This window comes from Macrobrachium rosenbergii, chromosome 55, assembly GCF_040412425.1.
Source record: "Macrobrachium rosenbergii isolate ZJJX-2024 chromosome 55, ASM4041242v1, whole genome shotgun sequence".
In the NCBI taxonomy this organism is placed as follows: Eukaryota; Metazoa; Arthropoda; class Malacostraca; order Decapoda; family Palaemonidae; genus Macrobrachium; species Macrobrachium rosenbergii.
The window spans coordinates 10,604,106-10,628,352 of record NC_089795.1 but is presented as its reverse complement, the minus strand read 5'-3'; the positions used below and the strand labels follow the sequence as shown (position 1 = coordinate 10,628,352).

The 24,247-nt window shown below is 43.4% G+C and overlaps 1 protein-coding gene across 2 annotated transcripts in view; it reads right to left on the bottom strand.

Annotated features, from left to right (window-relative positions):
• The window catches only part of LOC136835716 (uncharacterized), a 28,147-nt gene extending 7,149 nt beyond the window's left edge, over positions 1 to 20,998 (bottom strand). Inside the window, exons 1-6 of one of the 2 annotated variants that reach the window (XM_067099577.1) lie at positions 20,957 to 20,998; positions 20,851 to 20,897; positions 17,445 to 17,551; positions 16,942 to 17,005; positions 16,207 to 16,287; positions 2,291 to 2,359 (exon numbers count right to left, since the gene is read on the bottom strand). In XM_067099577.1, coding sequence (XP_066955678.1) covers positions 2,291 to 2,359; positions 16,207 to 16,287; positions 16,942 to 17,005; positions 17,445 to 17,550 — 320 coding nt within the window. In that variant the 5' untranslated portion in view covers position 17,551; positions 20,851 to 20,897; positions 20,957 to 20,998. Of the gene's footprint in view, positions 1 to 2,290; positions 2,360 to 16,206; positions 16,288 to 16,941; positions 17,006 to 17,444; positions 17,552 to 20,850; positions 20,912 to 20,956 lie in introns of those variants that run through there. The other variant, XM_067099578.1, reaches the window with a different exon arrangement.
• Between the last annotated feature and the right edge of the window lie 3,249 nt (positions 20,999 to 24,247).

Sequence of the window (24,247 nt, the reverse complement as noted above, 5' to 3'; positions counted from 1 at the left end):
GCAAAATTTAAGCGAACAAAGATAGACACAAATAATAAAAAAAAAAGGTTCCTTACGCTTATGAATGAAATAGCAGGCGGTTATTAAATGGAAACACTTTGAAATGAAATAGAATTTATCATGTGTGGTGCTGTACAGAGGAATGTGTACAGTTGCAAATATGAAGCACGTTTATTTGCTCACGTGGCCTGAACAATTTTTATGCCTTTTCTGAGATTTTACTCTATAATGAGGAATTATACATTTGCCTAATGGATTCCTAACCTGTACGAGAGCGAGAGAGAGAGAGAGAGGGGGGGAGAGATTAAACTCTTGAGTTCCAGTGATACAGAAATTTGCTGGCTGACCCACATGGGATCTAACATGTGCCTAGCTAGAATTCCAAGACGTCAAATTGTCTGGATAACACGGAGGAAATACACGCACTATTTCCTTTTTACAGCGCTTTGTAATTCCGCAACTTGCCTATGTGAAAACATGCAAAGCCCTCATGCAGGGGCTATCAAAACTTCTGTAACGGATGCTGACACTCGCTTCTCGGTGGAGGCATTGCATGCAGGTGCCTAACGTTTCCCTATTGCTATTTTCAGTCACAATTTCACTTCCTATCCTAGCATAAAATAAAAATACTCACTGTGTGAAACTCCTTGACTGTGCACTTGCGGATTTTATGTTACAGCTTCTTTCTTTGTCTCACGCCCAGCCCAGCTTCGCTAGTCACTGATACTGCATGTTGCAAAGGGGGGCGAGGTTCAATTCTGCCATATTGTTTGCAAGATCTAAGGCTCAGTCGCCATTTTTACGATTTAACCTGGGGAAGTGCTTATCATGAGCAAGTTAGAGACTAAATGAATGATTTCGTTACTTACCTCGATATTTATGTAAAGTCTGACTGCTGTTGATTCATGAAATCATAAAAAACAAGGGAAAGGAAGAATTTAACTGAGCTGAGGGCTCTTCTCACAAGGTAGTTGTAAGCAAACACATTAGGGTAAGTTTAAGATTATGTGTATTTATAGTAAACGAACTATCAGAAGATGAAATTAACTAATCAGGCAGGCAAAGCATGAGAGGTTAATTATAACTGGGGAAGACTTGAAGGTATATCCGTCACTGTGATGATGCTGATACAAGGCACAGTCAAGAGAGATTTCCATGGCTAACAAACCCTTTGTAAACTGAGAGATTTACGAATTGAAAGACAGTAAGGACACAGTAAAATATGCATAGGACGAGGCAAGCACAGAAGGTGCCAAAGAAGCCTTGAACACACGATTTTATGTAATTATTCAAACACAGGCATTTACATAACACTGCCCTAACAAGACAAGGTTAATATGGAAATACTGACACTTAGAAATGAAACAGGAAATTAGTACGAGAATTAAAACAGTGTGACTGAATGGATGAACCTTGGCAGGCCATGTGATGAACTGGGATGAGTCAGCGATAATTTACAAGGAATTTCTAGAGACTGTGTTTATTGAAGCTCTCCACCAGGAATGTTAATCACCCTGGATTCAGAAAATGCTGTCCAGATTAACAGAGTTGCAGAATTGAGAAGAAAAAACAGGCAAGATTTAGGTAGATTACTAAAGATGTGTGAAATATCTTTTTTGAATAGCCACTTAAACACTGAGGGAATGTTAATGTTCCTCCACCTAACAAAGAATAGTAGAAATGGCATTGGGAAAACCAAGGCAAAGAGTGGGTTGCTGGAAAAGACCTGGGATGTTGATGGAGCATCCATTACATGAGAAGCAGTTTGGGTTCATGAAAGGAAGGAGCACAGTGGATGTTATTTTGATAGTAAGACAAGAAAAGTATTTAGAAGGAAACAGGAAAGGTCAAGAGATTAACATCAAAATCTACTTATTGGTAATCCTATTTATTCTATCTTTCAGTTCCTTCTGGAACATATGTTTTAATACAGGGTCAAAAGAAAATAATCCTTGACTTACATTAAAATTATTCTGTCAAGTCAACTAGATCAAAACAGGTGTTTCAATTTTCCTTTAGTGGCTGTAACTTTGTTCATGTATGTATATATATATATATATATGTATACAGTATACAGTATATATATGTGTGTATATATATGTGTCATATTAGAACTTGCTCAGTACCTCTTTACCTTGAGAGGCATTTTGCAAAAACAATTGTAAAACCGCTTTTTGGAATTCCTGGATGTATTTATCTATCTGTATGTCTTCACCTTTAACTATTATGTTTAATATTTCTTGTAAACATTAGTTTTAAAATAAGTTTCATGAAGGTTTTTTTGTCTTACTTCTTCTCATCCATAAATGTAAGTTGACTCTCCACTTTTGGTATGACCCACATCACCTCAAGGATGAATCTGTGAAAAGATAAACAGCTTTAAGATGAATAATTTAACAGTATTGATACTAAAGTATCTTGTCATGAAATTAACACCACATTCTTTTAAGATATTGATGGCATATTAAATTTGGTACTATTAATATTCTCTTTTATTCTTGCGGTGGCTTCATGATTGTAATAACCTTTTAACCTGACTGAAGATCATTTAGAAGAACTGAGAAATTTTGTGGCCAAACAATGAGGATTAAAAATTAACCAGACCAATTATAAAGCAGAATTTTTGCAAAGTTCTACTTAACGCAAGTTCGAAAATTAGAAGAATGTCGTAAAGAAAGGTGTCAAAAAATTTGTTTGATGCGAAGTGTTTCAAAACAACATACCTAACCCACGACTGGAATTCGTGAAAATAATTTCAGGTCACCAAAATCACCAAATAGCTATGGCTTACATGTCTCGGTGAAATGTGAAACCAACATTAAAAGGACAAATGGTAATATACAACGAGAAACAAATTTGGTAATATGATTAGGGAGATTACCGCCTTGATCGTGAAGAATGTGGACTTTCCTCCAAGGGTTTCAGAATTTTGGGTGAGTGCTTGTAGAGGGAAACTGGACCCGCTTTCTACTTGAAAAATTTCAGACATTTTTGAAGCTGACGGCCTTGAAAAGCGATCAAAAGAAGTCATTTTCTTTCTTTTTATTTTTCTAATCCTAGTTTTCTGTCCAGGTTCTGGAACAAAATGAGCAAGCAAGTATTGCGAAAATTGACCAAGTAGCCTGTAACTAAAATTATTGTTACCCATTAAACTTTTGTTTCTCACATTGAATAATTTCTTTCAACAAGGGGTATGAATTTTGGCGTTTACTTTGTTGAATAAGCAGTCTCAGTTCAGATTTGCTGGAAGGCCTTTCATTCTCTCATTTGAATGGGCTACACTTTGATTGGCTGTTTTGGCATGATCTTTTGTAGTCACCTGGTCATTGTATTCGATGGATCAAGAGGTTTTTAAACATTTATAAAAAAAGTCCATTAGAAATTTAATTTCGCATGTGACATTTATTAATGAACAAAGAACATGAGTGAAACATGTAAACCCCTCAAATGTATAATGTTCACCAAAAATAAAAAGAACAACATTTGACCGGATTGAACAATAAACAACTCTGAATTTTTTGTTATCGGCTGTAAAATTATTATTTACTGTAGTTAATCATTGTATTTTTCTTGTTTAAATGCTTTTTTTATTCATCTGCTGGTTAATCTTCAAGTTAAAGGTTATGTGGTGTTTTTAAACTTAGAAATTGGCGTTGCAAAGGTTTGAGCTAAGATCCTTGGTGGTAAAGTCGTGTTTGCTTAAGTCAGTGTTTTTGTGAGAAGTGATTTCGACTCCCGGTTTTCTTTGCCTCCTGATTTAAGTAATTAATCTATTTTTAAGTGTTTATTTGTCTTGTGTTGTCTTATTGTGCAGATCCAGCCAGACCCAATCATTTAAATTATGTATATGAATATTTACCTATCTCCCAATTTGTTTTCATCCCGTTTTGTTCCTCTTTCTCAGGTATCAGATTGTATTCAACTCAGTTTCTGTCCATTTGTGTAACTCAAAGTGTATTTGTTCATTGTATTTATTGTTATGTTTTGTTATTGACCTCAGGTCACTGCCTTGTTCTTTATTGTATTCGACCTCAGGTCGTGTCAATTCCGTCAGTCCGCCCGCTCTATAAATAAACTGCCTGGGTCACCAACAAAGCAGCAGTAACTTTATCCTGCTCATTTCTTTGACACCTCTTAAAGTGGTGATCCTGGAGTGGTTCCCGGAGACATTAGTGGACTCACACGGCAACTCAGTCTTGGCTCAGGATTTCTCCAAAACGCCCTTAGCGGACTCATTACGGCGCTGTAACCAGCGTTCGGGCATGCTGACTCTCGTCGGCAAATCACCAGCGTCATTAGCGGACTCACACGGCGCGCTTCCAAGCGCGTATTGATGCGAGTATCCCACTCCAATTAAGAGTGCTAGAGCAAGCATGGACACGGACATCCCCTCCCTCGTTCAGTTAACCGCAAAACCTCACGGATTCAGATGTTTACCTCCCGCCCATCATCACCCGCCCGCCCCGCGCGAGGCCCACTGCTCCTGCAGCGCCCGGGCCTGCCCGGCAGGACAAGCAAAGGCCACCCTCGCCATAAAGCTGCTGCCTTTCACCCAGGGGAACCCGTCAGTGTGGCTGTACAGGGTTGAGGGTCAGTTCAGGCTGGCGGAACTCAATGACGAAATCCTGCAAGCTGACACAGTGCTCAACGCCCTGCCGGAGGAGTCTACAAGAAACTCGTCCCGTGGGTGTCCGAAACACACCCCTCACCTACCACCTCCTAAAAAAGTCCCTCCTCGAGACCTGCTCCCTGCCGGTCACCGAGAGGGCCGCCAGTGCTATCGACCTTGCCATCAATCCTGCGGCAGGAACAAGCGTCATGGAGTCTTGGGGCATGATCCAGGACCTCCTGTCACCCTACCAGTCTTGGGTGGACAAACAGCGAAAGCAAGGAGATAAGCCTGTCGCGGGAAATCTTCTTCTCCGCCAGCTCCTCCCGGAAGTCCACACTCAAATCCTCACCCCTACACCATGCCCCTCGAGGACCTGATCCACAAGGTGCCACAGCTAACTGACTCCGTCAAGGCAGCAGCGGGCATCAGCGCCACACAGCCCATCAGCGCCATTCAACAGGAAGAGGCGCAGCAGAGGAGATAAGCACCGTCACCAGGAGGCGGCCACCGAACCACCACAAGTGGTCCCGGGCTTCCTTGCTACTACCACAAGTGGTATGGAAAGGATGCCCAAACTGCCTGCCGCCCTGCTCGTTCAACCCCGTTCAAAAAACGGGGAGGCAGCGGCCAGCAGGACAGGCCACCATGGCAACAGAAGAATCCAGGAACCCAGAGCCATTAGGCTTCTACGTCCGTGACACCGTCTCCGGTAGGATGATGTTGGTCGACACGGGCTGTTAGATCAATCTTTCCGCTGTCCAGGGAGGACCGCAAGCGCTCACCGGACCCGGCTGCCTTCCTGAAGACCGCCAATGGGTCCCCCATCCTCTGCTACGGCACCAGGCTCCTGTCGATCTCCATCCTTGGCTGGAGGTATTCCTGGGACTTCATCGTTGTGGACGTAAGGACCCCGCTCCTGGGTGCGGATTTTCCTTGCCCACTTCGGACTGGCAGTCAATGGGGTCGCAAGCGCCTCGTCGACACCGACTCCTGCCAGTCCCTCTCCGTTAAGCAATGGGACCCAGTGCCCACCATCTGCTCCGTCGCCCCCACCAGTACTCACAGCTGCTGAAGGAGTTCCCTGACGTGTTTCAGGCCCGAGCTCCGCCAGGTACCTGGGTCCCCAGCTAAACATGGCATCTACCACCACATAAAACTAAAGGACCCCCTACACATGCAAGGTTCGGAGGCTTCCCCCCTCGGCACCTTCAGGAGGCGAAAAAACACCTTCGCCAAAATGGAACAGATGGGCATCTGCAAGAAGGCCTCCAGCCCGTGTGCCTCCCCCTCCACATGGTGCAGAAACCAGATGGCTCCTGGAGGCCTTGCAGCGACTACAGGTGGCTCAACATTGCAACGGAAGCCCGACCATTACCCTCTGCCCAACATGCAGGATCTCACGGCCTCCTTCCATGTGGCCAAAATATTTTCTAAGTTGGATCTTTTTAAATCTTACTTTCAGGTACCTGTTGCTCCAGAGGATATCCCAAAAACAGCCATCATCACGCCTTTCAGGTCCTACAGTTTCGCCTTCACCTTCGGCCTGAGGAACGCGGGGGTGACCTTCCAGCGGCTCATGGACAGCATCCTGGGGGATCTGAAGTTCTGTATCTGCTATGTGAATGATATTCTTATATTTTCCAGGTCTCACAGCGAACACCAGAGGCACATCTGGGCAGTCCTGCAGCGCCTCCAGAGAAAGCGACCTCGTCGTCCGTTTGACAAGTGCACCTTCGGCATCAGAAAGCTGACTTCCTAGGCCACGAGATATCCCGGATGGTGTCCGCCTCTTACATCAAAGGCAGCCGTAGCCAAGCCGACACCCAGGTTCCATCAAGGCCGTCCAGGGATGGATGGTAAACTTCTACAGGTGGTTTATCCCCAGGACCGCACACACCATGGCCCCCCTGATGGAACCCTAAGAGGTCAACCAAAATCCTTGTCTTGGGGACCCAGCCAGCAGCAGGCCTTCTCCTGACGAAGGCCGCCCTCACCAAGGCAACCGCCTTGGCCCACCAGGACCCCACCGCTCCCCTCCAGCTGACGACGGACGCCAGTAGTGTCGCATGTGGTGCCGTCCTGGAGCAGGTCGTCGACAGCGCCCCCCTCAGCACATCGCCTTCTTCAGCAAGATGTTCAACCCTGCAGAGGCCTGCTACAGCACCTTCGACAGGGAACTCTGCGCGATGCATACTGGGCAGTCCAGCACTTCAAGTTCCTCCTGGAGGTACACCCTTCACAATCTACACGGACCACCAGCCGCTGGACCACGCCTTCACCAAGCAGGGGGACGCACGGTCTTCCAAGCAGCAGCGACAACCTCGCAGCCAACGGCTTGAATTTAGCCTGTTCCACAGGTCCCTGAAGAAAAATCCCTCATGGCAGCGCCCTCTCTGAGGATTGGAAATACCAGCTGCCTTGGGTCCTCCTCAGGACCTTGAGAGACCAGGCCCCAGGGCCAGCGGCGACCCCGTCCGCAGCTGAGAAAAAGTGGCGGGAGTCCCTCGCCGGAGGTCCCAGCCTGAACTAGTCATCAGACAGGACCACCACAACCCATCTGTTCCAGAGGCGCGCCAGGTAGTCGACATCATTCACGCCCCTAAGCGGACATATACCGACAGGTCAGTTCGTCGCCGGGGTTCACACCGCCCGCCTTGTCCTCCACCACCCGTGCCAGACCAGTAAAGTGGATGATGCCGTCTGCCCTTCACTGACCAGGCCCTACAGGCAGGGCCCTTCCATCCATGCTGGAAAGGAATAACAAGGTGTTCCTGCTTGCCCTTCACGGGAAAGAACGACTGGGTGTCGGTAGCCCGCCCATCAAGCCTGCCCTCCTGGAGGAGGACACAGATGTCAACACACCGCACCCCAGCCTGAACAGTCATCGCCGCAGCTGGCCCCCCTCTCCGAAGTGGGTCTGCCCTGGCTCAACCCCTGGGAATCCGCACCACACCACCAGCCAGCCGCCCAACGCACAGCGGCCAACGGCCTGGTTCACGTTCCGCGGCACCCTTAAAGTCATCCCTCATGGCAGATACGCCGAATAATCAGCCGCGTTACCCACGTCTTGGGACTGCCCCAGAGTATTTGCAAAGCTGAACAAACCTGAGAGGGGTTTCTGTGGTGACGGAGGCTGTTTTCTTTGCCTCGCCGACTCCCCATCTCTGCAGATTGTCGGGTCACGTCAATCCAGTCAGGCGCAATCATTTAAATTATGTATAACCACCTTTGCCGCCACAGCTGTCTCCAATTTGTATATCATTTGTTCCTCTTTCTCAGGTATCACCATTGTATTCAGCTCAGGGGTTTCTGTCCATTGGTGTAACTCAAAGTGTATTTGTTCATTGTATTTATTGTTAATTGTTATTGACTTCAGGTCACCCTTGTTCTCATTGTATTCCACTGCATGACGTCAGTCTGCCGCTATATAAACCGCCTGGGTCACCAATAAAGCAGCAGTAACTTTATCCTGCTCGTTTCTTTGACGCCTCTTAAACTATAAATTACTGTAAGGGAAATTCAAACATTGTTTAAATGCTTTTTTTTTACGTTACGACACTTCGTAAGGTAATGTATGTTCATTAGTTAACAGGTGGTGATGTGGTGTTTTCAGTTGTTGATACTCATGCCTATAGATGGCGTTGTATAGGCTTGCTGTCTAAGATCCTTGGTGGTAAGTCGTGTTTGCTTAAGGCAGTGTTGTTGTGAGAAGTGTATTTCACTCACGGTTTCTCACTCTGGAATCTCTTTCAAAACCAGGACCTGATTGTAAGTATTTAATCTATTTTTAAGTGTTTATTTTCAGGTAGTCAATTGTGTTGTGGCGCATCAGTCGTGCGCTCAAGTCCTCTGCCTGGATCTCTGTAGCAGTAACCTTTACCTGAAACTCGTTTGTTGTTTAGTGGGAGGGGTTTAGTATTTTGTTAGGTGTTATAATCAGGGTTTGCAATAGAGTAGTAATAAGTGTTTTTTTTTTATTTGTTCCACAATGTCTGACTCAAGTGTTTTGGTCCAGCATTTGTCGGCACATTTCGGGAGGTCAGCCTTGGGGGATATTTATAAGTGTCAGTGAGCAAGGAGTACAGTTCCTCTTATATGCAGGGAGGGTGATTGTGTATTCCCATGAACTGTTTGGCGTTGTGTAAGCACCTGTAAAGTGTTCTGTGTTATGATGTGATAGTATAAGACTAAAACACAGGTTATGAAAGTTACTTTTGTCATGAATATCGGGTCTTATGCCTGCAAAGAAGCTGGAAACAATCTTAAAAAGAAATAACTACATAAATTTGAGGAGTCAGAGTAAACTTTAGGGGCTCAGAGTCTGAGTCCATCTCCCCAGAGAGAACACCTGGGTAATTTACTGGGCTGTACCTCTTCCAAATTCTTGGATTCTCTCTCTGCCTGCGGACCTTGTTTTGTTCCAGAAGCCATACAAGGTGAGATATAGCCTCAGGACATCCTGTCGGTGAGAAAGAAACTAATGTCTGAGGGAAAACAAGTCAGTACTGAGCTAGCCACCGTCAAAGGAAAACCTCTTCCAAAGCTTACAGGGCTTCCCAAGGGTGGCTCTAATCTCTCTCCATTGCCAACCTAAAGTTAAGCAACCATTGATCTAGCCTTCCCAGATCTGCTGAAGGAAGGAAGAGTTCACTCATGCTTTGATAAAGCATGGACAAATTGCATAAGGTATGTCTGGAATTGAGAGGAGTCTGCCCTCAAGCTTTATTCTTTATCTCATACTTTTCAAGCTTTATTCTTTGGCTCGAACTTTTCATCTTTCATCATCCCTTCCTCGTTAGCTACAAGTGCAGTGTAAAATTATGCTCAGTGCCCCTGTGAACTCAGTGAATTAATGAAGTAATTATCCCATTGACAGTGATATATACAAGTGAATTAATGACCCCCTCGAATCTTGCTCTTGTTATTTACGCCCATGTGGAAGGTCTGTTGAGGTAATTTACACTTGTCAGACATCACTTTGCCTTCCATGAGTCAATGTCCAGTGTATGTGATTTATGTGAGCCTTTTCCTGACACAAGTTATACAAATTCCACACCGATGAACCAACTGCCATCAAAAATAACCTAATTATCTGGGAACAAATTTCCCCAATGCAATGTGTTTTCCTCAGTGCATTGATACTATTAAATTGAGAGACGTATTCCTTGCTGTTGAATTTATTCTGTACATTGTAAATGAACATTTATTTAATCAGGTTATCTCTCTGGCGACTTTAAAACCTCTTTTTCACTTTCCTGGGGAACAATTTCCTCGCCCACTTCAGTCCAGCAGTTGACGTCGGCCACAAATGCCTGCTAGACACCCAGTCCTGCCAGTCTCTCCCCTTGTTGCTGGGCCCCCGGGAGCCCGCCATCTGTTCCGTCGCGCCCCACCAGTATGGTTCCCTCCTGAAGGAGTTCTCGGAGGTCTTCATACCCTGGCTCCGCCAGATGCCCGGGACTCATGCCAAACACGGGATATACCAGAACATCAAGACAAAGGGCCTCTGATGCACGCGAAGTTCCGAACGGCTTCCCACGCAGTGCCCTCAGGAGACCAAAAAGGCCTTTGCAGAAATGGAAAGGATGGGCATATGCAGAAAGTCCCCAGCCTATGGTCTTCCCCCCCTTCACATGGTGCAGAAAGCAGACAGCACCTGGAGGCCCTGTGGCGACTACAGGCGGCTGAACCAGGCAGCAGAACCAGACCACTACCCCCTGCCGAACATGCAGGACCTGACGGCCTCCTTCCACGGGGCTAGGATATTCTCAAAAATGGATCTCTTACAATCTTATTTTCTGGTCCCAGTAGCTCCAGAGGACATCCCCAAGACTGCCATCGTCACGCCTTTTGGGGTCCTACATCTTTGCCTTCTCCACCTTCAGGCCTGAGGAACGCAGGTGTGACCTTCCAGAGGTTGGTGGACAACATCCTGGGGGACCTGGACTTCTGCATCTGCTACGTCGACGATATCCTAATCTTTTCCAGGTCCCGGGAGGAACACCTGCGACACATTCGAAAGGTCCTGCAGCGCCTGCAGGAGAACAGCCTCGTCGTCAGGTTCAACAAATGCACCTTCGGCGTCGAGAAGGTGGAGTTCTTGGGCCACGAGATATCCCCGGAAGGCGTCCGGCTGATGTCGTCGAAGGTTGAAGCCGTCGAGAAGTTCCCCACCCCTACCTCCATCAGGGCCGCACAAGAATTCCTCAGGATGGTCAGCTACTACAGAAGGTTCATCCCGGGGATCGCTCACACCATGGCCCCCCTGACGGAGGTCCTGAAGGGACGTCCAAAGACCTTAGCGTGGGCACCCGACCAGCAGAAGGCTTTCCCCCTGAGGAAGGCCTTCCTCTCCAGAGCAACGTCTTTGGCCCACCAGGTCCCAGCGCTCCCCTCCAACTGACGATGGACACCAGTGACGTTGCCTGTGGGGCAGTGCTGGAACAGGTCATCAGCGGAACCCCTCAGTCCATTGCCTTCTTCAGCAGGAGCTAAACCCCGCCAAGTCCCGCTACAGCACCTTCAACTGAGAACTCCGCGCAGCATACAGCACTTCAAGTTCCTCCTGGAGGGGATGCCCTTCACAATATGGACCAACCACCAGCCACTGGTCCACGCCTTCACGAAGCTGGGCGACGCATGGTCCTCTAGGTAGCAGTGGCACCTCACAGCCATCGCAGAGTTCACCTGCACCATCAGGTACCTACCCAGCAGGAAGAACCTGGTAGCTCACGCCCTCTCGAGGATCAAGATCGACTCGGTACAGCTCGGGATCGATTACGAGGACCCTGCCCACAAAAACAAGCTGTCGACCCTGAGACCCCGGCCTATCATACAGCCGTCACATCACTGAAGTGGAAGGACATGCCCTTCAACTCAGGAGGATCAACGTTGCTGAACGATGTCAGTACCAGTCGCCCCTGCACCCTGGTGCCCACCTCCAGATGTCGGCTGGTCTTCAACGTCATCCACGGCCTATCCCACCCCTCCGGAAGGACAACGACCAGGCTGCTAACGGAGAAGTTCGTCTGGCACGGCGTATGGAAGGACACGACGACCTGGGCAAGGCAATGTATGCAATGTCGGGCCAGCAAAGTAGGACGGCACACCGAATCTGGGGTGGGTGAGTTTCCCCAGCCAAAGAGACGTTTTGGGTATATCCACATCGATGTAGTGGGTCCTCTTCACCCATCAGGGAGGAGCCAGATACCTTCTAACAGTTGTTGACCGCTCCACCAAGTGACCTGAAGCTACGCCCATGGAAGAAGCCACCTCCAGGGCATGCACGGAGGCCCTCCTTTCCAGCTGGATCAGCCGGTTTGGTGTCCCGGACCACATAACAACAGACAGGGGACCCACTTTCCTGTCCGAGCTGTAGACCACCTTGGCACGCCTAATGGGAACCACTCATCACAGCACCACTGCCTACAACCCTGCAACCAACGGAATGGTGGAAAGGTTTCACAGGTCTCTGAAGGCGTCCCTCATGGCTCGTTACTCTTCTGAGAATTGGAAATACCAGCTGCCCTGGGTCCTCCTCTGGTTAAGAACCACCCCCAGAGCCAATGGCAACCCCTCCTCAGCAGAAAAAGTCTACGGGGAGACCCTGGTAGTCCCGGGGGAACTTGTCGCAGAGGACAGGGACGACATAGGGATGCAGAGGCTCTGTGACAGAGTTGGAAAGTTCGCCCCCTGCCAAAGGACATTCACCGACAGGATGTCCCCCTTCATGCCCCCAGGCTATCCTCTGCCACCCATGTCTTTGTCAGGGACAATGCTGTGCACCCACCCTTAACTAGACCCTACTGAGGACCTTTCTTTGTACTGGAAAGTAACAAAAAGGTAGCCATCCACAGGCGGGAAGACTGGATGTCTGTAGACCATCTCAAACCCGCATTCCTGGTGGAGGATGTCGGAGGTGGTCCCCAAAGCTTCCTGCAGAGTGTGGCAACCCCTCGGACAGCCCCGTGTGCAGGAAAACGGCGTGGGCGTCCCCGGAAAACCCAGAAACCAGACAGGAAGGCACCCTAACAAACCACTCCAGAGGGCGCTGGGGAAGGCGGCCACCCTCTCCAGTTGACATCGAAGAAGCAGGGCTCCCTTCGTCGCCCCAGCAGATACCTGCTTTGATCAGACGTTACCTACATCTTTGGGGGTGGGTATTGTAAAGTCCCCACTCAACGCATTCTCTGTAGTGAACATCCCGTTTTCTGCGGTGCCTTCACATCGACCTGTGGTCAGCCGAATATATATTATCACCATAATTGTAAATTGTATATTTTATTGTCTTTCCAAATGATCATACTTTATGTACATGTAACGAAGCATTTACATTATGTATCGGACATTATTGATCACTATGCTTTCTGTATGGACCTGTCCTGTTTTGTAGAGAATTAGTTTGACCTCAGGTCACCTGTAAATCTTTGTACCCGCGGTCTCTGCGAAGTACGCAGACGTCCGCATCCCGCTGTATAAGCAGCTCGCTTCATCAATAAATTAGCAGTACTTGTCTTCCTGCTCATTATTCCGCACCTCTCACAGCAGCACCGTATTCTTTCCCTGGCCACACCTTAGCCGCCTTAGAATGTTTGAAAGACCACAGTGATAAATACATATAATATCGTTTGCTTTGAAACATGATTTTAGGTTATTTAAAAATTTACTTGTGCCAATTATAGAATTTACTTCCGAACAAATTCTGCAGATTGTCAGCGACATTTTTCCATGACGTTTGAGATCACATGAATATGTTATAAAAACAACATCATGGCAGCGATCCCCATACGTTAAAATTTTCGCAAAATCTTAAATTTCACGAATCTTCTTTGCCCTGATGACAGACGAGTGCATACATGTACAGGTTTTAGATGCAAGAACATATTGAATATTTCCCTCTGTTTGGGAATGTGGGCTGCATGCTGCCTGAATTCAGTCCTAGATTCATGCGATTTTTCAGTCTTTAATTTCAGGTGATGTTGGAGATCGGAAATTGAAAATGTTTGTATGAACCTCTATCACATGGGAGAATAACCTGAGGTGAGGGTGAAGTGTTAGTCATGGTAACAAAAGTATATTGTGGAATCAGGAATGAGGATTAAAATTCCAATATCTCGAGCGAGGTATCAAGAAAGAACATAGACCGAACCAATCGTTTTGGGGAAGGGGCAGAAATTCGTTGGTCCCAATGTCATTCGATTATTTCTACCATGATGGAAAGAATGGACTAGTATTTAAGGATCATTGTTCAGGCAAAAAATGGATGAATTTAGGATCATTTTCAGGCAAAAAATGGATCACTGTATTTTCAGGCAGAAAATGGATGAACTAGTATTTAAGGAGCATTGTTCAGGCAGAAAATTGATGAACTAGTATTTAAAGATCATTGTTCAAGCAAAAAAGTGGATGAACTAGTATTTAAGGATCATTGTTCAGGCAAAAAATGGATGAACTAGTATTTAAGGATCATTGTTCAGGCAAAAAATGGATGAACTAGCATTTAAGGATCATTGTTCAGGCAAAAAATGGATGAACTAGTATTTAAGGAGCATTGTTCAGGTAAAAAATGGATGAACTAGTATTTAAGGAGCATTGTTCAGGCAAAAAATGGAAGCATATAATAATTCGATATTTTTCAAACCATTTTATCAGTGAGAGAGAGAGAGAGAGAGAGAGATAAAATAAAGGTCTCAGAATATCTAATGTAAAAGAAGTAAAGCAAATGTATAATTTCTGCAGTTCATGGTGCAACCCGATGCATGTCTGAGACTCAACACCTTAAAAAGCTAAAAACGCGTTTTTAATCTGAAATGGAACCAAGAGAAAGGTCACACCATAAACAGATGTAGAAACGAGTAGACATTTTCGAGAAAATATGAGCGAGACCAAGATCGAAAGACGAAGGCTCATTGGGAAAGGGTAAAAGATTATTAATTGAATTGGAATTTACATTTTAAAGAACTTGAATTGAATTCTAGGATGGAGGGACCTTGGATAGATTTTATATACAAAGGGGAAAACAAGGTGCAGATATAAGTATCACGACTTGCAATAAAATAGCAGAATGATTTTGAAATCTTAAAATCTCTTCAATGCAGGTATTGAGTCATTGAGCATTTATTCAGTTGCTGGCTGCAGTTTCTCTGTAACTATCAATATAGGTTGTCTCGAGTAGATTATTTAAGTTGCTTTATGCTGAGTGGGTGACTATATAAATACTGCTGTCAAATCTTGGGACTGTTCTATAACCTTTGTATCATGAGTTTCTTGGGCTTCAGTTCCCTGAATGATGTTACCTTCCCGGTAGGAGGAACAGTTATCTATGGATGAGAGAAAGAGAGTACCTAAAACATGTCACATTTGTTTGTCTGCAAAATAAAGGATAGGCCCTGTGGTCAGACAAAGACATGAACTCACAGCCACTGGGCTTCACAACGGTGACTTCTCTTCACAGCACCTTTTTGTCATCACGATTTCAAATACTCTAGATCCTCTCGTTCCGAAAGTTTTGCCACACAGTCATCCCGAGGCTTTCTGTCACGTTTTCCTTCCTCTTAGCTGTTCTGTTACTGATTTCTAGATCAAGTTACCACCTGCCAACGGACCCTTGTTCCTAGAGCAAGCCGTCAATAAACCAGGCCTTCGCTTAGCATGTAAGGGACCGCATGGCAGTCCTTTGGGCACACGTGTGTGTGAGTCATCCATCGGACAAAACAAGACACTCTCACTCCTGCGCGTCAGCTGGAGGGAAGCGCTCGAAGGAACGCAACTTCTGCCGTACAATATTCCTGTCTGTTTCTCTCTAACCATTGTTCTCTCGATTCATGTACAATGACCACTACTTGCATTGCCATGCAAGCATTCTAATCGTGTACTCATAATGTTCCACCGAATCTTCTGTATCAAACTGTATGAATGTCTCTGTTTGTGAAGACGCCAAACGTCTCGCCATTTCACATATATTATGCTACTGCATTGTATTCATTAATCTGTCTCGAATCTCGTGCAATTGGCCATATGTGGAATTTCCTGGCCTTTCCATTGATATATGTTTTATCACTGTACGTTTATTATGTCTCTCACAATCGCCATCTGTTTGTCTGTCGACAAGCACAGGTGTCCGAAACGTAATCTCTGTTTTGCCGTCTGTGTGTAGAAACTACTTTGCGGCTCACAATAGCCAATAACAACTTCGAAGATTCTGTACATTTATTCAGTAAGGAACCACCAATAAACTAGACAACACCCAGTCCATCATGTCACTCAATACCTGCCTTACGAGCACATTTCGTAACTTCCTTCATTCAAGGAAAGTCAGTGACAGAGTGCCCATCATAGTATTATTCGATAGGAAATGACTTGAAGGGCATGTTTCCTTTCTTTGCAGACCTTCGATTGTTCCAACGTTCACTTTAGACTCGGGAATATTATATTGTCTGAAGGCGTTCCCTAAACATGGTAGCTAGTCTTTCACTTCAAGTATTCTGTTACTGATCACACAGCTATTTAAAACTGCTTACAACTCTTGTTTTCTCAGAATTCTGTGTTATAAACTCATTACTTTATATTTAAAAAAAAATCTTTTCAATACTTACTCGACAATCTCTGCATCGGTTACGCCGAGCAAGTGCAGGATCTGCAAAAGGACCTCCAGGATGTTCCCTAACCGTCTGTCGCTGCAGAAAGGAGAAATTGATTCATTACTAGTCATCTCCGCAGGGGTCAGCGGCGTCAGTGCACCTCAGGCGATGCTATGTTGACATAACTTAAGGAAGGTTTTTTTGGGCCCCTAGCTTCAACCCCTTTCATTCCCTTTACTCTACCTCCATTCGTATTCCCTTTCTTCCATTTTGCTGCTGATTCATGGGGTCATGAATACCTGGCTGCATAATTATGGCCTCTGAAGATGGTGCGTACGTTATTGACTAGCATTTGACTACAACACGTCAGGATATCGTGTTAATGATTAAGATCAGGCTTACACTCAATGAACAGCTAATAATTGTTGGAAAAACAATGATTTTCAACACGATTTTTCCATTCGATAAAAAAAATAACAGGGTTTTTCCAGAACACAAATCTATATCACAGTATTAGCGAAGTGAAACTGAAATAAGAAAAAGCTGACCTGTGTGTATCCATCCTGAGCCAAAAATGAAATTTTTGCTTTCAACAAGAAAACGGGATAGATTTTAATACAACAATTTTATGGCGATATATTGGAGCTACCCTTTAAAATAAGGTATAGATCACTCCATAGTTTTTCAGAAATCGTAATTATGTCTCGCAAGTCCATTCGAGAAAATTCAGCATTTCGCAAAAGTTTTTACCTTGGTGTCCTTTCCATGAGCAGCCGAGACCGGATGTCAGCGACACTGAGGCTACTGCTGTCACCTGGCGACATATTATGTATATATATTATTTCTTGCAGGAACATCCTGACTCAACTTTTGTGAATTTATATGCTTTAATGATACACACACATATATATATATATATATATATATACATGAAGATAAAAAGGCCCATAAAACGCTATTTGAACGTTGCACCGTTCAAATGGTGTTTTATGGGCGTTTTTGATCTTTACACTATACTGTTGTATTACAGTAAAAGACGTTCATATACATATATATATAATCATAGGAGTACATATATTCATATCTGCTGTAATTTTGAATACTTCGGGAATTGAAGTACGTATAGTTTTAATATGAAAGGTCCTCCAAAGTTATTATTAATTCTAGAAGCAAGTCTGAAATCAAAAAAATATTTTCTCTCACCACTGAGTTACCTTATTCCCAATAATTCCTACCCTCTTCTTTTCTCTCACCTTGCTTCAGTTTCAGGGCCAGATGAGTCTGTTCACTTTTGGGCGTAGGAGATGCAGCCATTAGCCCTACCAGGCCAAGAAACGCGAAAGCTAACGAGGCCTTCATTCTGCAAGAGAAGTTGAGGAGAATTACATCTATAATAAATGCTACATTGTGGGTGCGCCAACTGAAAAAATAATATATATACATACATTCATATATACATATATACATATATTTAGAACATTTGGCCCCCCAGTCTGTTAGCTAGGAAGTCAAATTTCATGGCAGGCGGGGGAGACCCCCACTAGGAGGGACAGAACGTAGTCGTCCTACCCCGCTATCGTATGATATTGGGAGACAGAAAGCTGTTAGGGCATAAGGACCAGTCAGGATAGTAATTGGGCTACCCTTAGTTTGTCATAACTATAAGACCTGTTTCCCTTTGACCTTTGCTTCTTCTAGATATACTGCTGTCCTGTGCCTGCCACTGGAATCAAATGAGGCCTCTGCTACCGAGGTCGATCTCACTCTGCTCCAAACCTCAGAAGTGCAATGTCGCTTCTCTGTCCTCCCCCAACTGGCCATGTGTCGGGACTTCTGCGGCCTGAATCCATCTTTTGCAAGTGAGCTCCATGCACAGATGCAATAGGTACGTCTTGAAGTTGCAAGCTAGGCCAGTGTTCTTTTCCTTGTTCTGAATTTCTGTGTTTTCAGTATTCCCAACTTTTCATTCTCCCAAACAAAGTCGCTTTGTTTCCCGCAGCCAAGCACGCACATTTGCCCTCATGACTCGTTCCAAGCCTAAATTAAGAACAATAGACGGAAATAACATTTCACCCTTATGCAGGAAGTACAACATGAAAGACAACACTATAAACCACATAGCAAGCAAATGTCCTGCGCTTGCACAGATCCAGTACAAAACGAGGCATGATTCAGTGGCAAAAGTCCTTCCCTGGAGCCTGTGCAAGAAACACCAGCTAGCTTGCAGTAATAAGTGGTACGAACACCAACCTGAGGGAGTGATAGAAAACAATCAGGCAAAGATCCTCTGGGACTATGGTATTGAACAGATAGGTAATACGTGCCAACAGACCAGACTTGACACTGATTGACAAGATCAAGAAAGTATCACTCATTGATTTCGCAGTACCATGGGACACCAGAGTAGATGAGAAAGAAAGAGAAAAAATTCTTAAGTATCAAGACCTGAAAATAGAAATAAGAAGGATATGGGATATGCCAGTGGAAACTGTACCCATAATCATAGGAACACTAGGCACAAACCCAAGATCCCTGAAATGGAACCTGGAAAAACTAGATGCAGAAGTAACTCCAGGATTCATGCAGAAGAGTGTGCTACTAGAAACAGCGCACATAATGAGAAAAGTGATGGACTCCTAAGAGGGCAGGATGCAGCCCACTATAAATACCACCAAGTCGAATAGGATGACTGAGATTAATATTAATAATAATAATAATAATTCATTGATTCTCTCGAATTGTCCATGGCATTACTGTAAAACTTAGCAGGCCAGAAAATCTTTCCGCTGTCCCCTTCGTAATTCTGTGAGTTGTTGAAACTATTTGTATTCTGAATACTTTATATTAATATAGAAATATATAAAAAATTATAATTTGATATTAGGTGTGATGTATTTTTATTATCAAGCAATAAAAATTTTATTGGACCAATAAGTGAGTTAACAATTTTGATAATTCATTGAAAACCCCACTGACCATAGTCATTCAAGACACACGCCACGTTCTATAAGGTTGAGTACATCTTAGTTTAACCAGACCACTGAGCTGATTAGCAGCTCTCCTAGGGCTGGCCCGAAGGATTAGACTCATTTTACGTGGCTAAGAACCAATTGGTTACCTAGCAACGGGACCTATAGCTTATTGTGGAATCCGAACCACATTATAACGAGGAATGAATTTCTATCACCAGAAATAAATTTCTCTAATTCTTCATTGGCCGGTCGGAGAATCGAACGCGGGCCCAGCAGAGTGCTAGCCGAGAACGATACCAACCCGTCCAATGAGAAACTTAGCCCCAAATTTCGCAAATTTTGCCAAGAAGTGTTTCGGATGTGGATATGATATTCTTATTAGCCAATTGCATTGGTACAAACAGTATCGCTTTTGATAATTATTACCGTTTTTCTCAAAAATCGCTGAAAATCGGAATTTACACCTGATCCACAATCCGTCATTTTGGAGACTCCCAAGGCCTCCAGATAGCGCATAACAACAAGAAAAATGATGTTTAGATTTTTTTCAAAATCATTGCATTTTTAAAGAAATATGTTTCAAATGTTTTGATGAATTTTGCCGTATTTGCATTACAGAAGAAAGTACTGAGCTTAGTTACATTCAAGTTTATTTTTTATAATATAATAATGAAAATAATTCTGAAGAAACAGTGAATTTCACAAAACTGAAACCTATTAATATTGACAAGAAAGAAGTATATCTTAGTTTAACCAGACCACTGAGCTGATTAACAGCTCTCCCAGAGAGGGCTGGCCCGAAGGATTAGATTTATTTTTACGTGGCTATGAACCAATTGGTTACCTAGCAACGGGACCTGCAGCTTATTGTGGAATCCGAACCACATTATTGCGAGAAATGAATAAATGAATTTCCATCACCAGAAACAAATTCCTCTTGTTCTTCACTGGCCGGTCGGAGATTCGAACTCGCGACCAACAGAGTGGTAGTTGAGAACGGAACCCGCTCACCCAGCGAGGAACTTGAATATTGACAAACTCCACAAACTTCATCATAGTGAATTTTAATAAAAATTACAATAACGTTATAGCAGTATTTGATGAACAGGAAAATAAAAGAAATAATTACAAAAATTGCAGTTGTAGCATAAGCACCCATAACGATAACAAAAAATAAAAAATAAAAAACAGGGAAACAAATGCATTTATCCATAACAATTACGAAATAAACAGCTTATCCCATTTTGCAACTGTGTTTTTAAGTTCCTCGTTCATTTTTTTTATGTAAGTAACATCAAAGTAAACTAAGCCTACCATTCGTTTGCACCATAAACGCTGGATTTTCCCCATTCTGAAAAATGAAAGGGAATATCCAGGACCCAGGTGTTTCCCTGCAGATTGTCATTGGAAATTAATTAAAACTTGTTCCATTTTTTATATTCAGACGAATTATTTTGTTGAACTGTGCATTTAAAAGGGTTTGGTCTTGGTAATTTTAACAGAGAGAGAGACAGAGAATTTTTTCTCTCTTTACACTATAAATGTACACTCACGCACATACTTGAAAATATACATACATACACACACACATATATATATGTGTGTGTGTGTATGCATGCGTATGTGTCCTATGTATGCTTTTATACACTTAATCATATTGTGAACGCGAGCCTCACTGTAGGCTTACCGTGTGGGTAGTGAACTCTTTGCCGGCACCAAACAGCACTAGATATATCAGTAAGATTTCCAGATAAATATATTCTAAATTCCTCCCACAAAAAAAAAAAAAAATAGTAAAAGCGTCTTGTTACATGCCGTTGATGCCAAAATAAAGGGGCAGCCATTACAATAACAGCCGTTAAGGATTGAGATAAATAATCTTATCTGTACAGCATGACATCTGTCTCGATCCCACAAAGCCTCTTGCACTCGTGTTCTGAAAATGACGCTGCTAAAAATTGATTGTTGGCAACATATATCTTCCGAAATAACACACGATCTAGTGTACCATTGCAGTCTGCAAAAAAGTGCAATATAAGAAAAGGCTGAGACATAAATTGACTTCAGTGCCGAAACTCGGACAAAAGCATCCTCATTTCACGTACTGACGTAGGAGCCGGTGATGAGACAATGGATGGATAGTTTCAAAAGGGAGTCCATTACCTTACGACCATCTTTGTTCTGCGTTTCACTGAGAAACTGCATCTCTAACAACAGTGAAGTTTATTGCAAAGAATGGCGTCTCTACGCTCTAGCGACAATCTCATTATCACAAAGATTTTATGTCAGGTGGATATCAGCCAGCAGCCACTGCGTCCTTTTTCTCACGCGGGAATAGTCAAGGTTCTCATTCAACTGAGAGAGCGATGAAGATAATTTAGGGGAATCGGATGTGGTATTGACAGCTAGAGTTGTTATTGCTTGTTATTCATTGAGACATTTTATTATTCAATATATTTTATGTTCGCTACAAAAGTTACTTCTTCATCAGAATTCAAAGTTATCTCAGAGCATTTATTATCTCGTTAAGAAATCGGTATGCTTTTAAATGAGTGTGAAGGAGTTATCTACAAGAATGACCAATTCACATCTATTTAGATGACTAATTTACAGATGAAATGCATGAGAGTTTATGACTGATTCCTATTCAAGCGTAGATAGTAGAGTAAAATGAAATATTTCCTTAAACTGTACATGAAAGAATCTATTTTACTTTGTGAATCAACGCAAATACTCTTAGATTACAAATGTTTGGTATTTTCTAACATTTACGTTTAATATTTTTACCATGGTTACAAGACCTCTCTCTCTCTCTCTCTCTCTCTCTCTCTCGAGCAACTAACGCTGAGAGTGATGAGCGAATAGACTAGGACTGTGAGCCATTTTGCGAGTGGAAAAAAAGTCAAGTATACTTTAGTTTTACCAGACCACTGAGCTGATTAACAGCTCTCCTAAGGCTGGCCTGAAGGATTAGACTGAAATGTAAGGGGAGGATAATCCACTTTCCTTGAGAACAACACTCAATTACTCTTGTAACTTAGGAAGTTATAAGGACTGTTACTTTGGTGTCAGTAAGTGGTACTACATGGACATTGCTGCCATAATAAAGTGTAAATTGCTGTGGATCATAACAAACTGAAGACAGTAGCATCCCTAGAATACAGCAGGGCATGTGCATCTAGTGCATTCATTCGCAAACCAGGAGGGGATGGAGAAATCTTACACCAAGGACTATATGTAGAACACTACAGTAGCCTTTAAGAGGCATTTCTTGACCCATATCAACGACGGAGTCACGAATCGAGTCATTTAGCTTATAATGTTAGTCTAAGGCACTGTATTTTTGTTCCTCGTTGGACGGGTTGGTATTGTTCTCGGCTGGCACTCTGCTGGGCCTGCGTTCGATTCTCCGACCGGCCAATGAAGAATTAGAGAAATTTATTTCTGGTGATAGAAATTCATTTCTCGCTATAATGTGGTTCGGATTCCACAATAAGCTGTAGGTCCTGTTGCTAGGTAACCAGTTGGATCTTAGCCACGTAAAATAAGTCTAATCCTTCGGGCCAGCCCTCTCTAGGAGAGCTGTTAATCAGCTCCTCAGTGGTCTGGTTAAACTAATGCATACTTCTCTTGAGAAACAGCTCCCAGCAAGACTACAAATTCTATCCAAAAGCTATGGCTTTTAGGATTGCTACCTGGCCCTGAAACTGACTCTAAATATACGACAGGAATAGGACCATAGCTTCCCACACTGTAAGGAAAAGTTTTCTCAAGAAAATGATGGTCAAACAGCACACCCCAAAGGCTCTACATACACACCACTCACATCATCAGAGATTAAGCCCAAAAAACACCTCTTCTGAAGGTTCTGTCTATCATGACCTATGTGACGTACATGCCTGTATGTGTATGTATATATATATATATATATATATATATATATATATATATATATATATATATATATATATATATATATATATATATATATATATATATATATATGCTAATGGTCTCAACGCAGTAAACTTGGTAATTATTCTTCTTACACTGTTTATCTTATTTCAGGAGGGGTAAGGGACTGCTTGGGCACTTTCTTAGGTTTTATTCTTATAACTCTATAATAATTCACACGGCCAGCCACGCTGGACTTAGAAATTTTCTTGGTTTCAGAGAGGAGAGCGACACAGATCTTGCAGAAAGGGATCAAGTTAACTCTAACTAAAAAAAAAAAATATATATATATATATATATATATATATATATATATATATATATATATATATATATATATATACTCGCCAGTACATTATAAAAGATGGTGGGGGTTAATTAGGTTTGGGGCTCAGCTAGAAGGGAACAAGAAAACTCCTTAAGAATCTCCTGTCACTCCATATACTGTGGGTCTCCCTATCCCCCCAGTCAAATGGAAAATTTCCTGAATTATTAAGTACTAAGTTGATACAGCAGTGTAAATTCATACATATGTAAGGGACTGCATGTGATCCTACAGGCACGTGTGGGCAAATCATCCACTGGAAAGAAACAAGACACTTTCTCTCTCTCCCTCCCGCGCATCAGCTGGAGGGGAGCGCTCGAAGGAATGCAACTTCTACCATATAATTTCCTGTCTATTTCTCTCTAACCATTGTTCTCTCGTTTCATGTACAGTCACCACTACTTGCACTGCCATGCAAGCATTCCAATCATGTACTCATAATGTTCCACCGAATCTTCTGTATCAAACTGTATGTACGTTTCTGTTTGTGATGATGCCAAACATCTCGCCATTCCACATATATTATGCTACTGCATTGTATTCATTAATTTGTCTCAAATCTCACGCAAATGTCCATATGTGGAATTTCCTGGCCTTTCCATTGATATATGTTTTATCATTGTACGTTTATTATGTCCCTCACAATCGCCATCTGTTTGTCTCTCTACAAGCACAGATGTCCGAAACATAGTCCCTGTTTTGCCTTGTGTGTGTGTAAAAACTACTTTACAGCTTCTTACACACACACACACACACATATGTATATTATACACACACACACACACACACACACATATATATATAT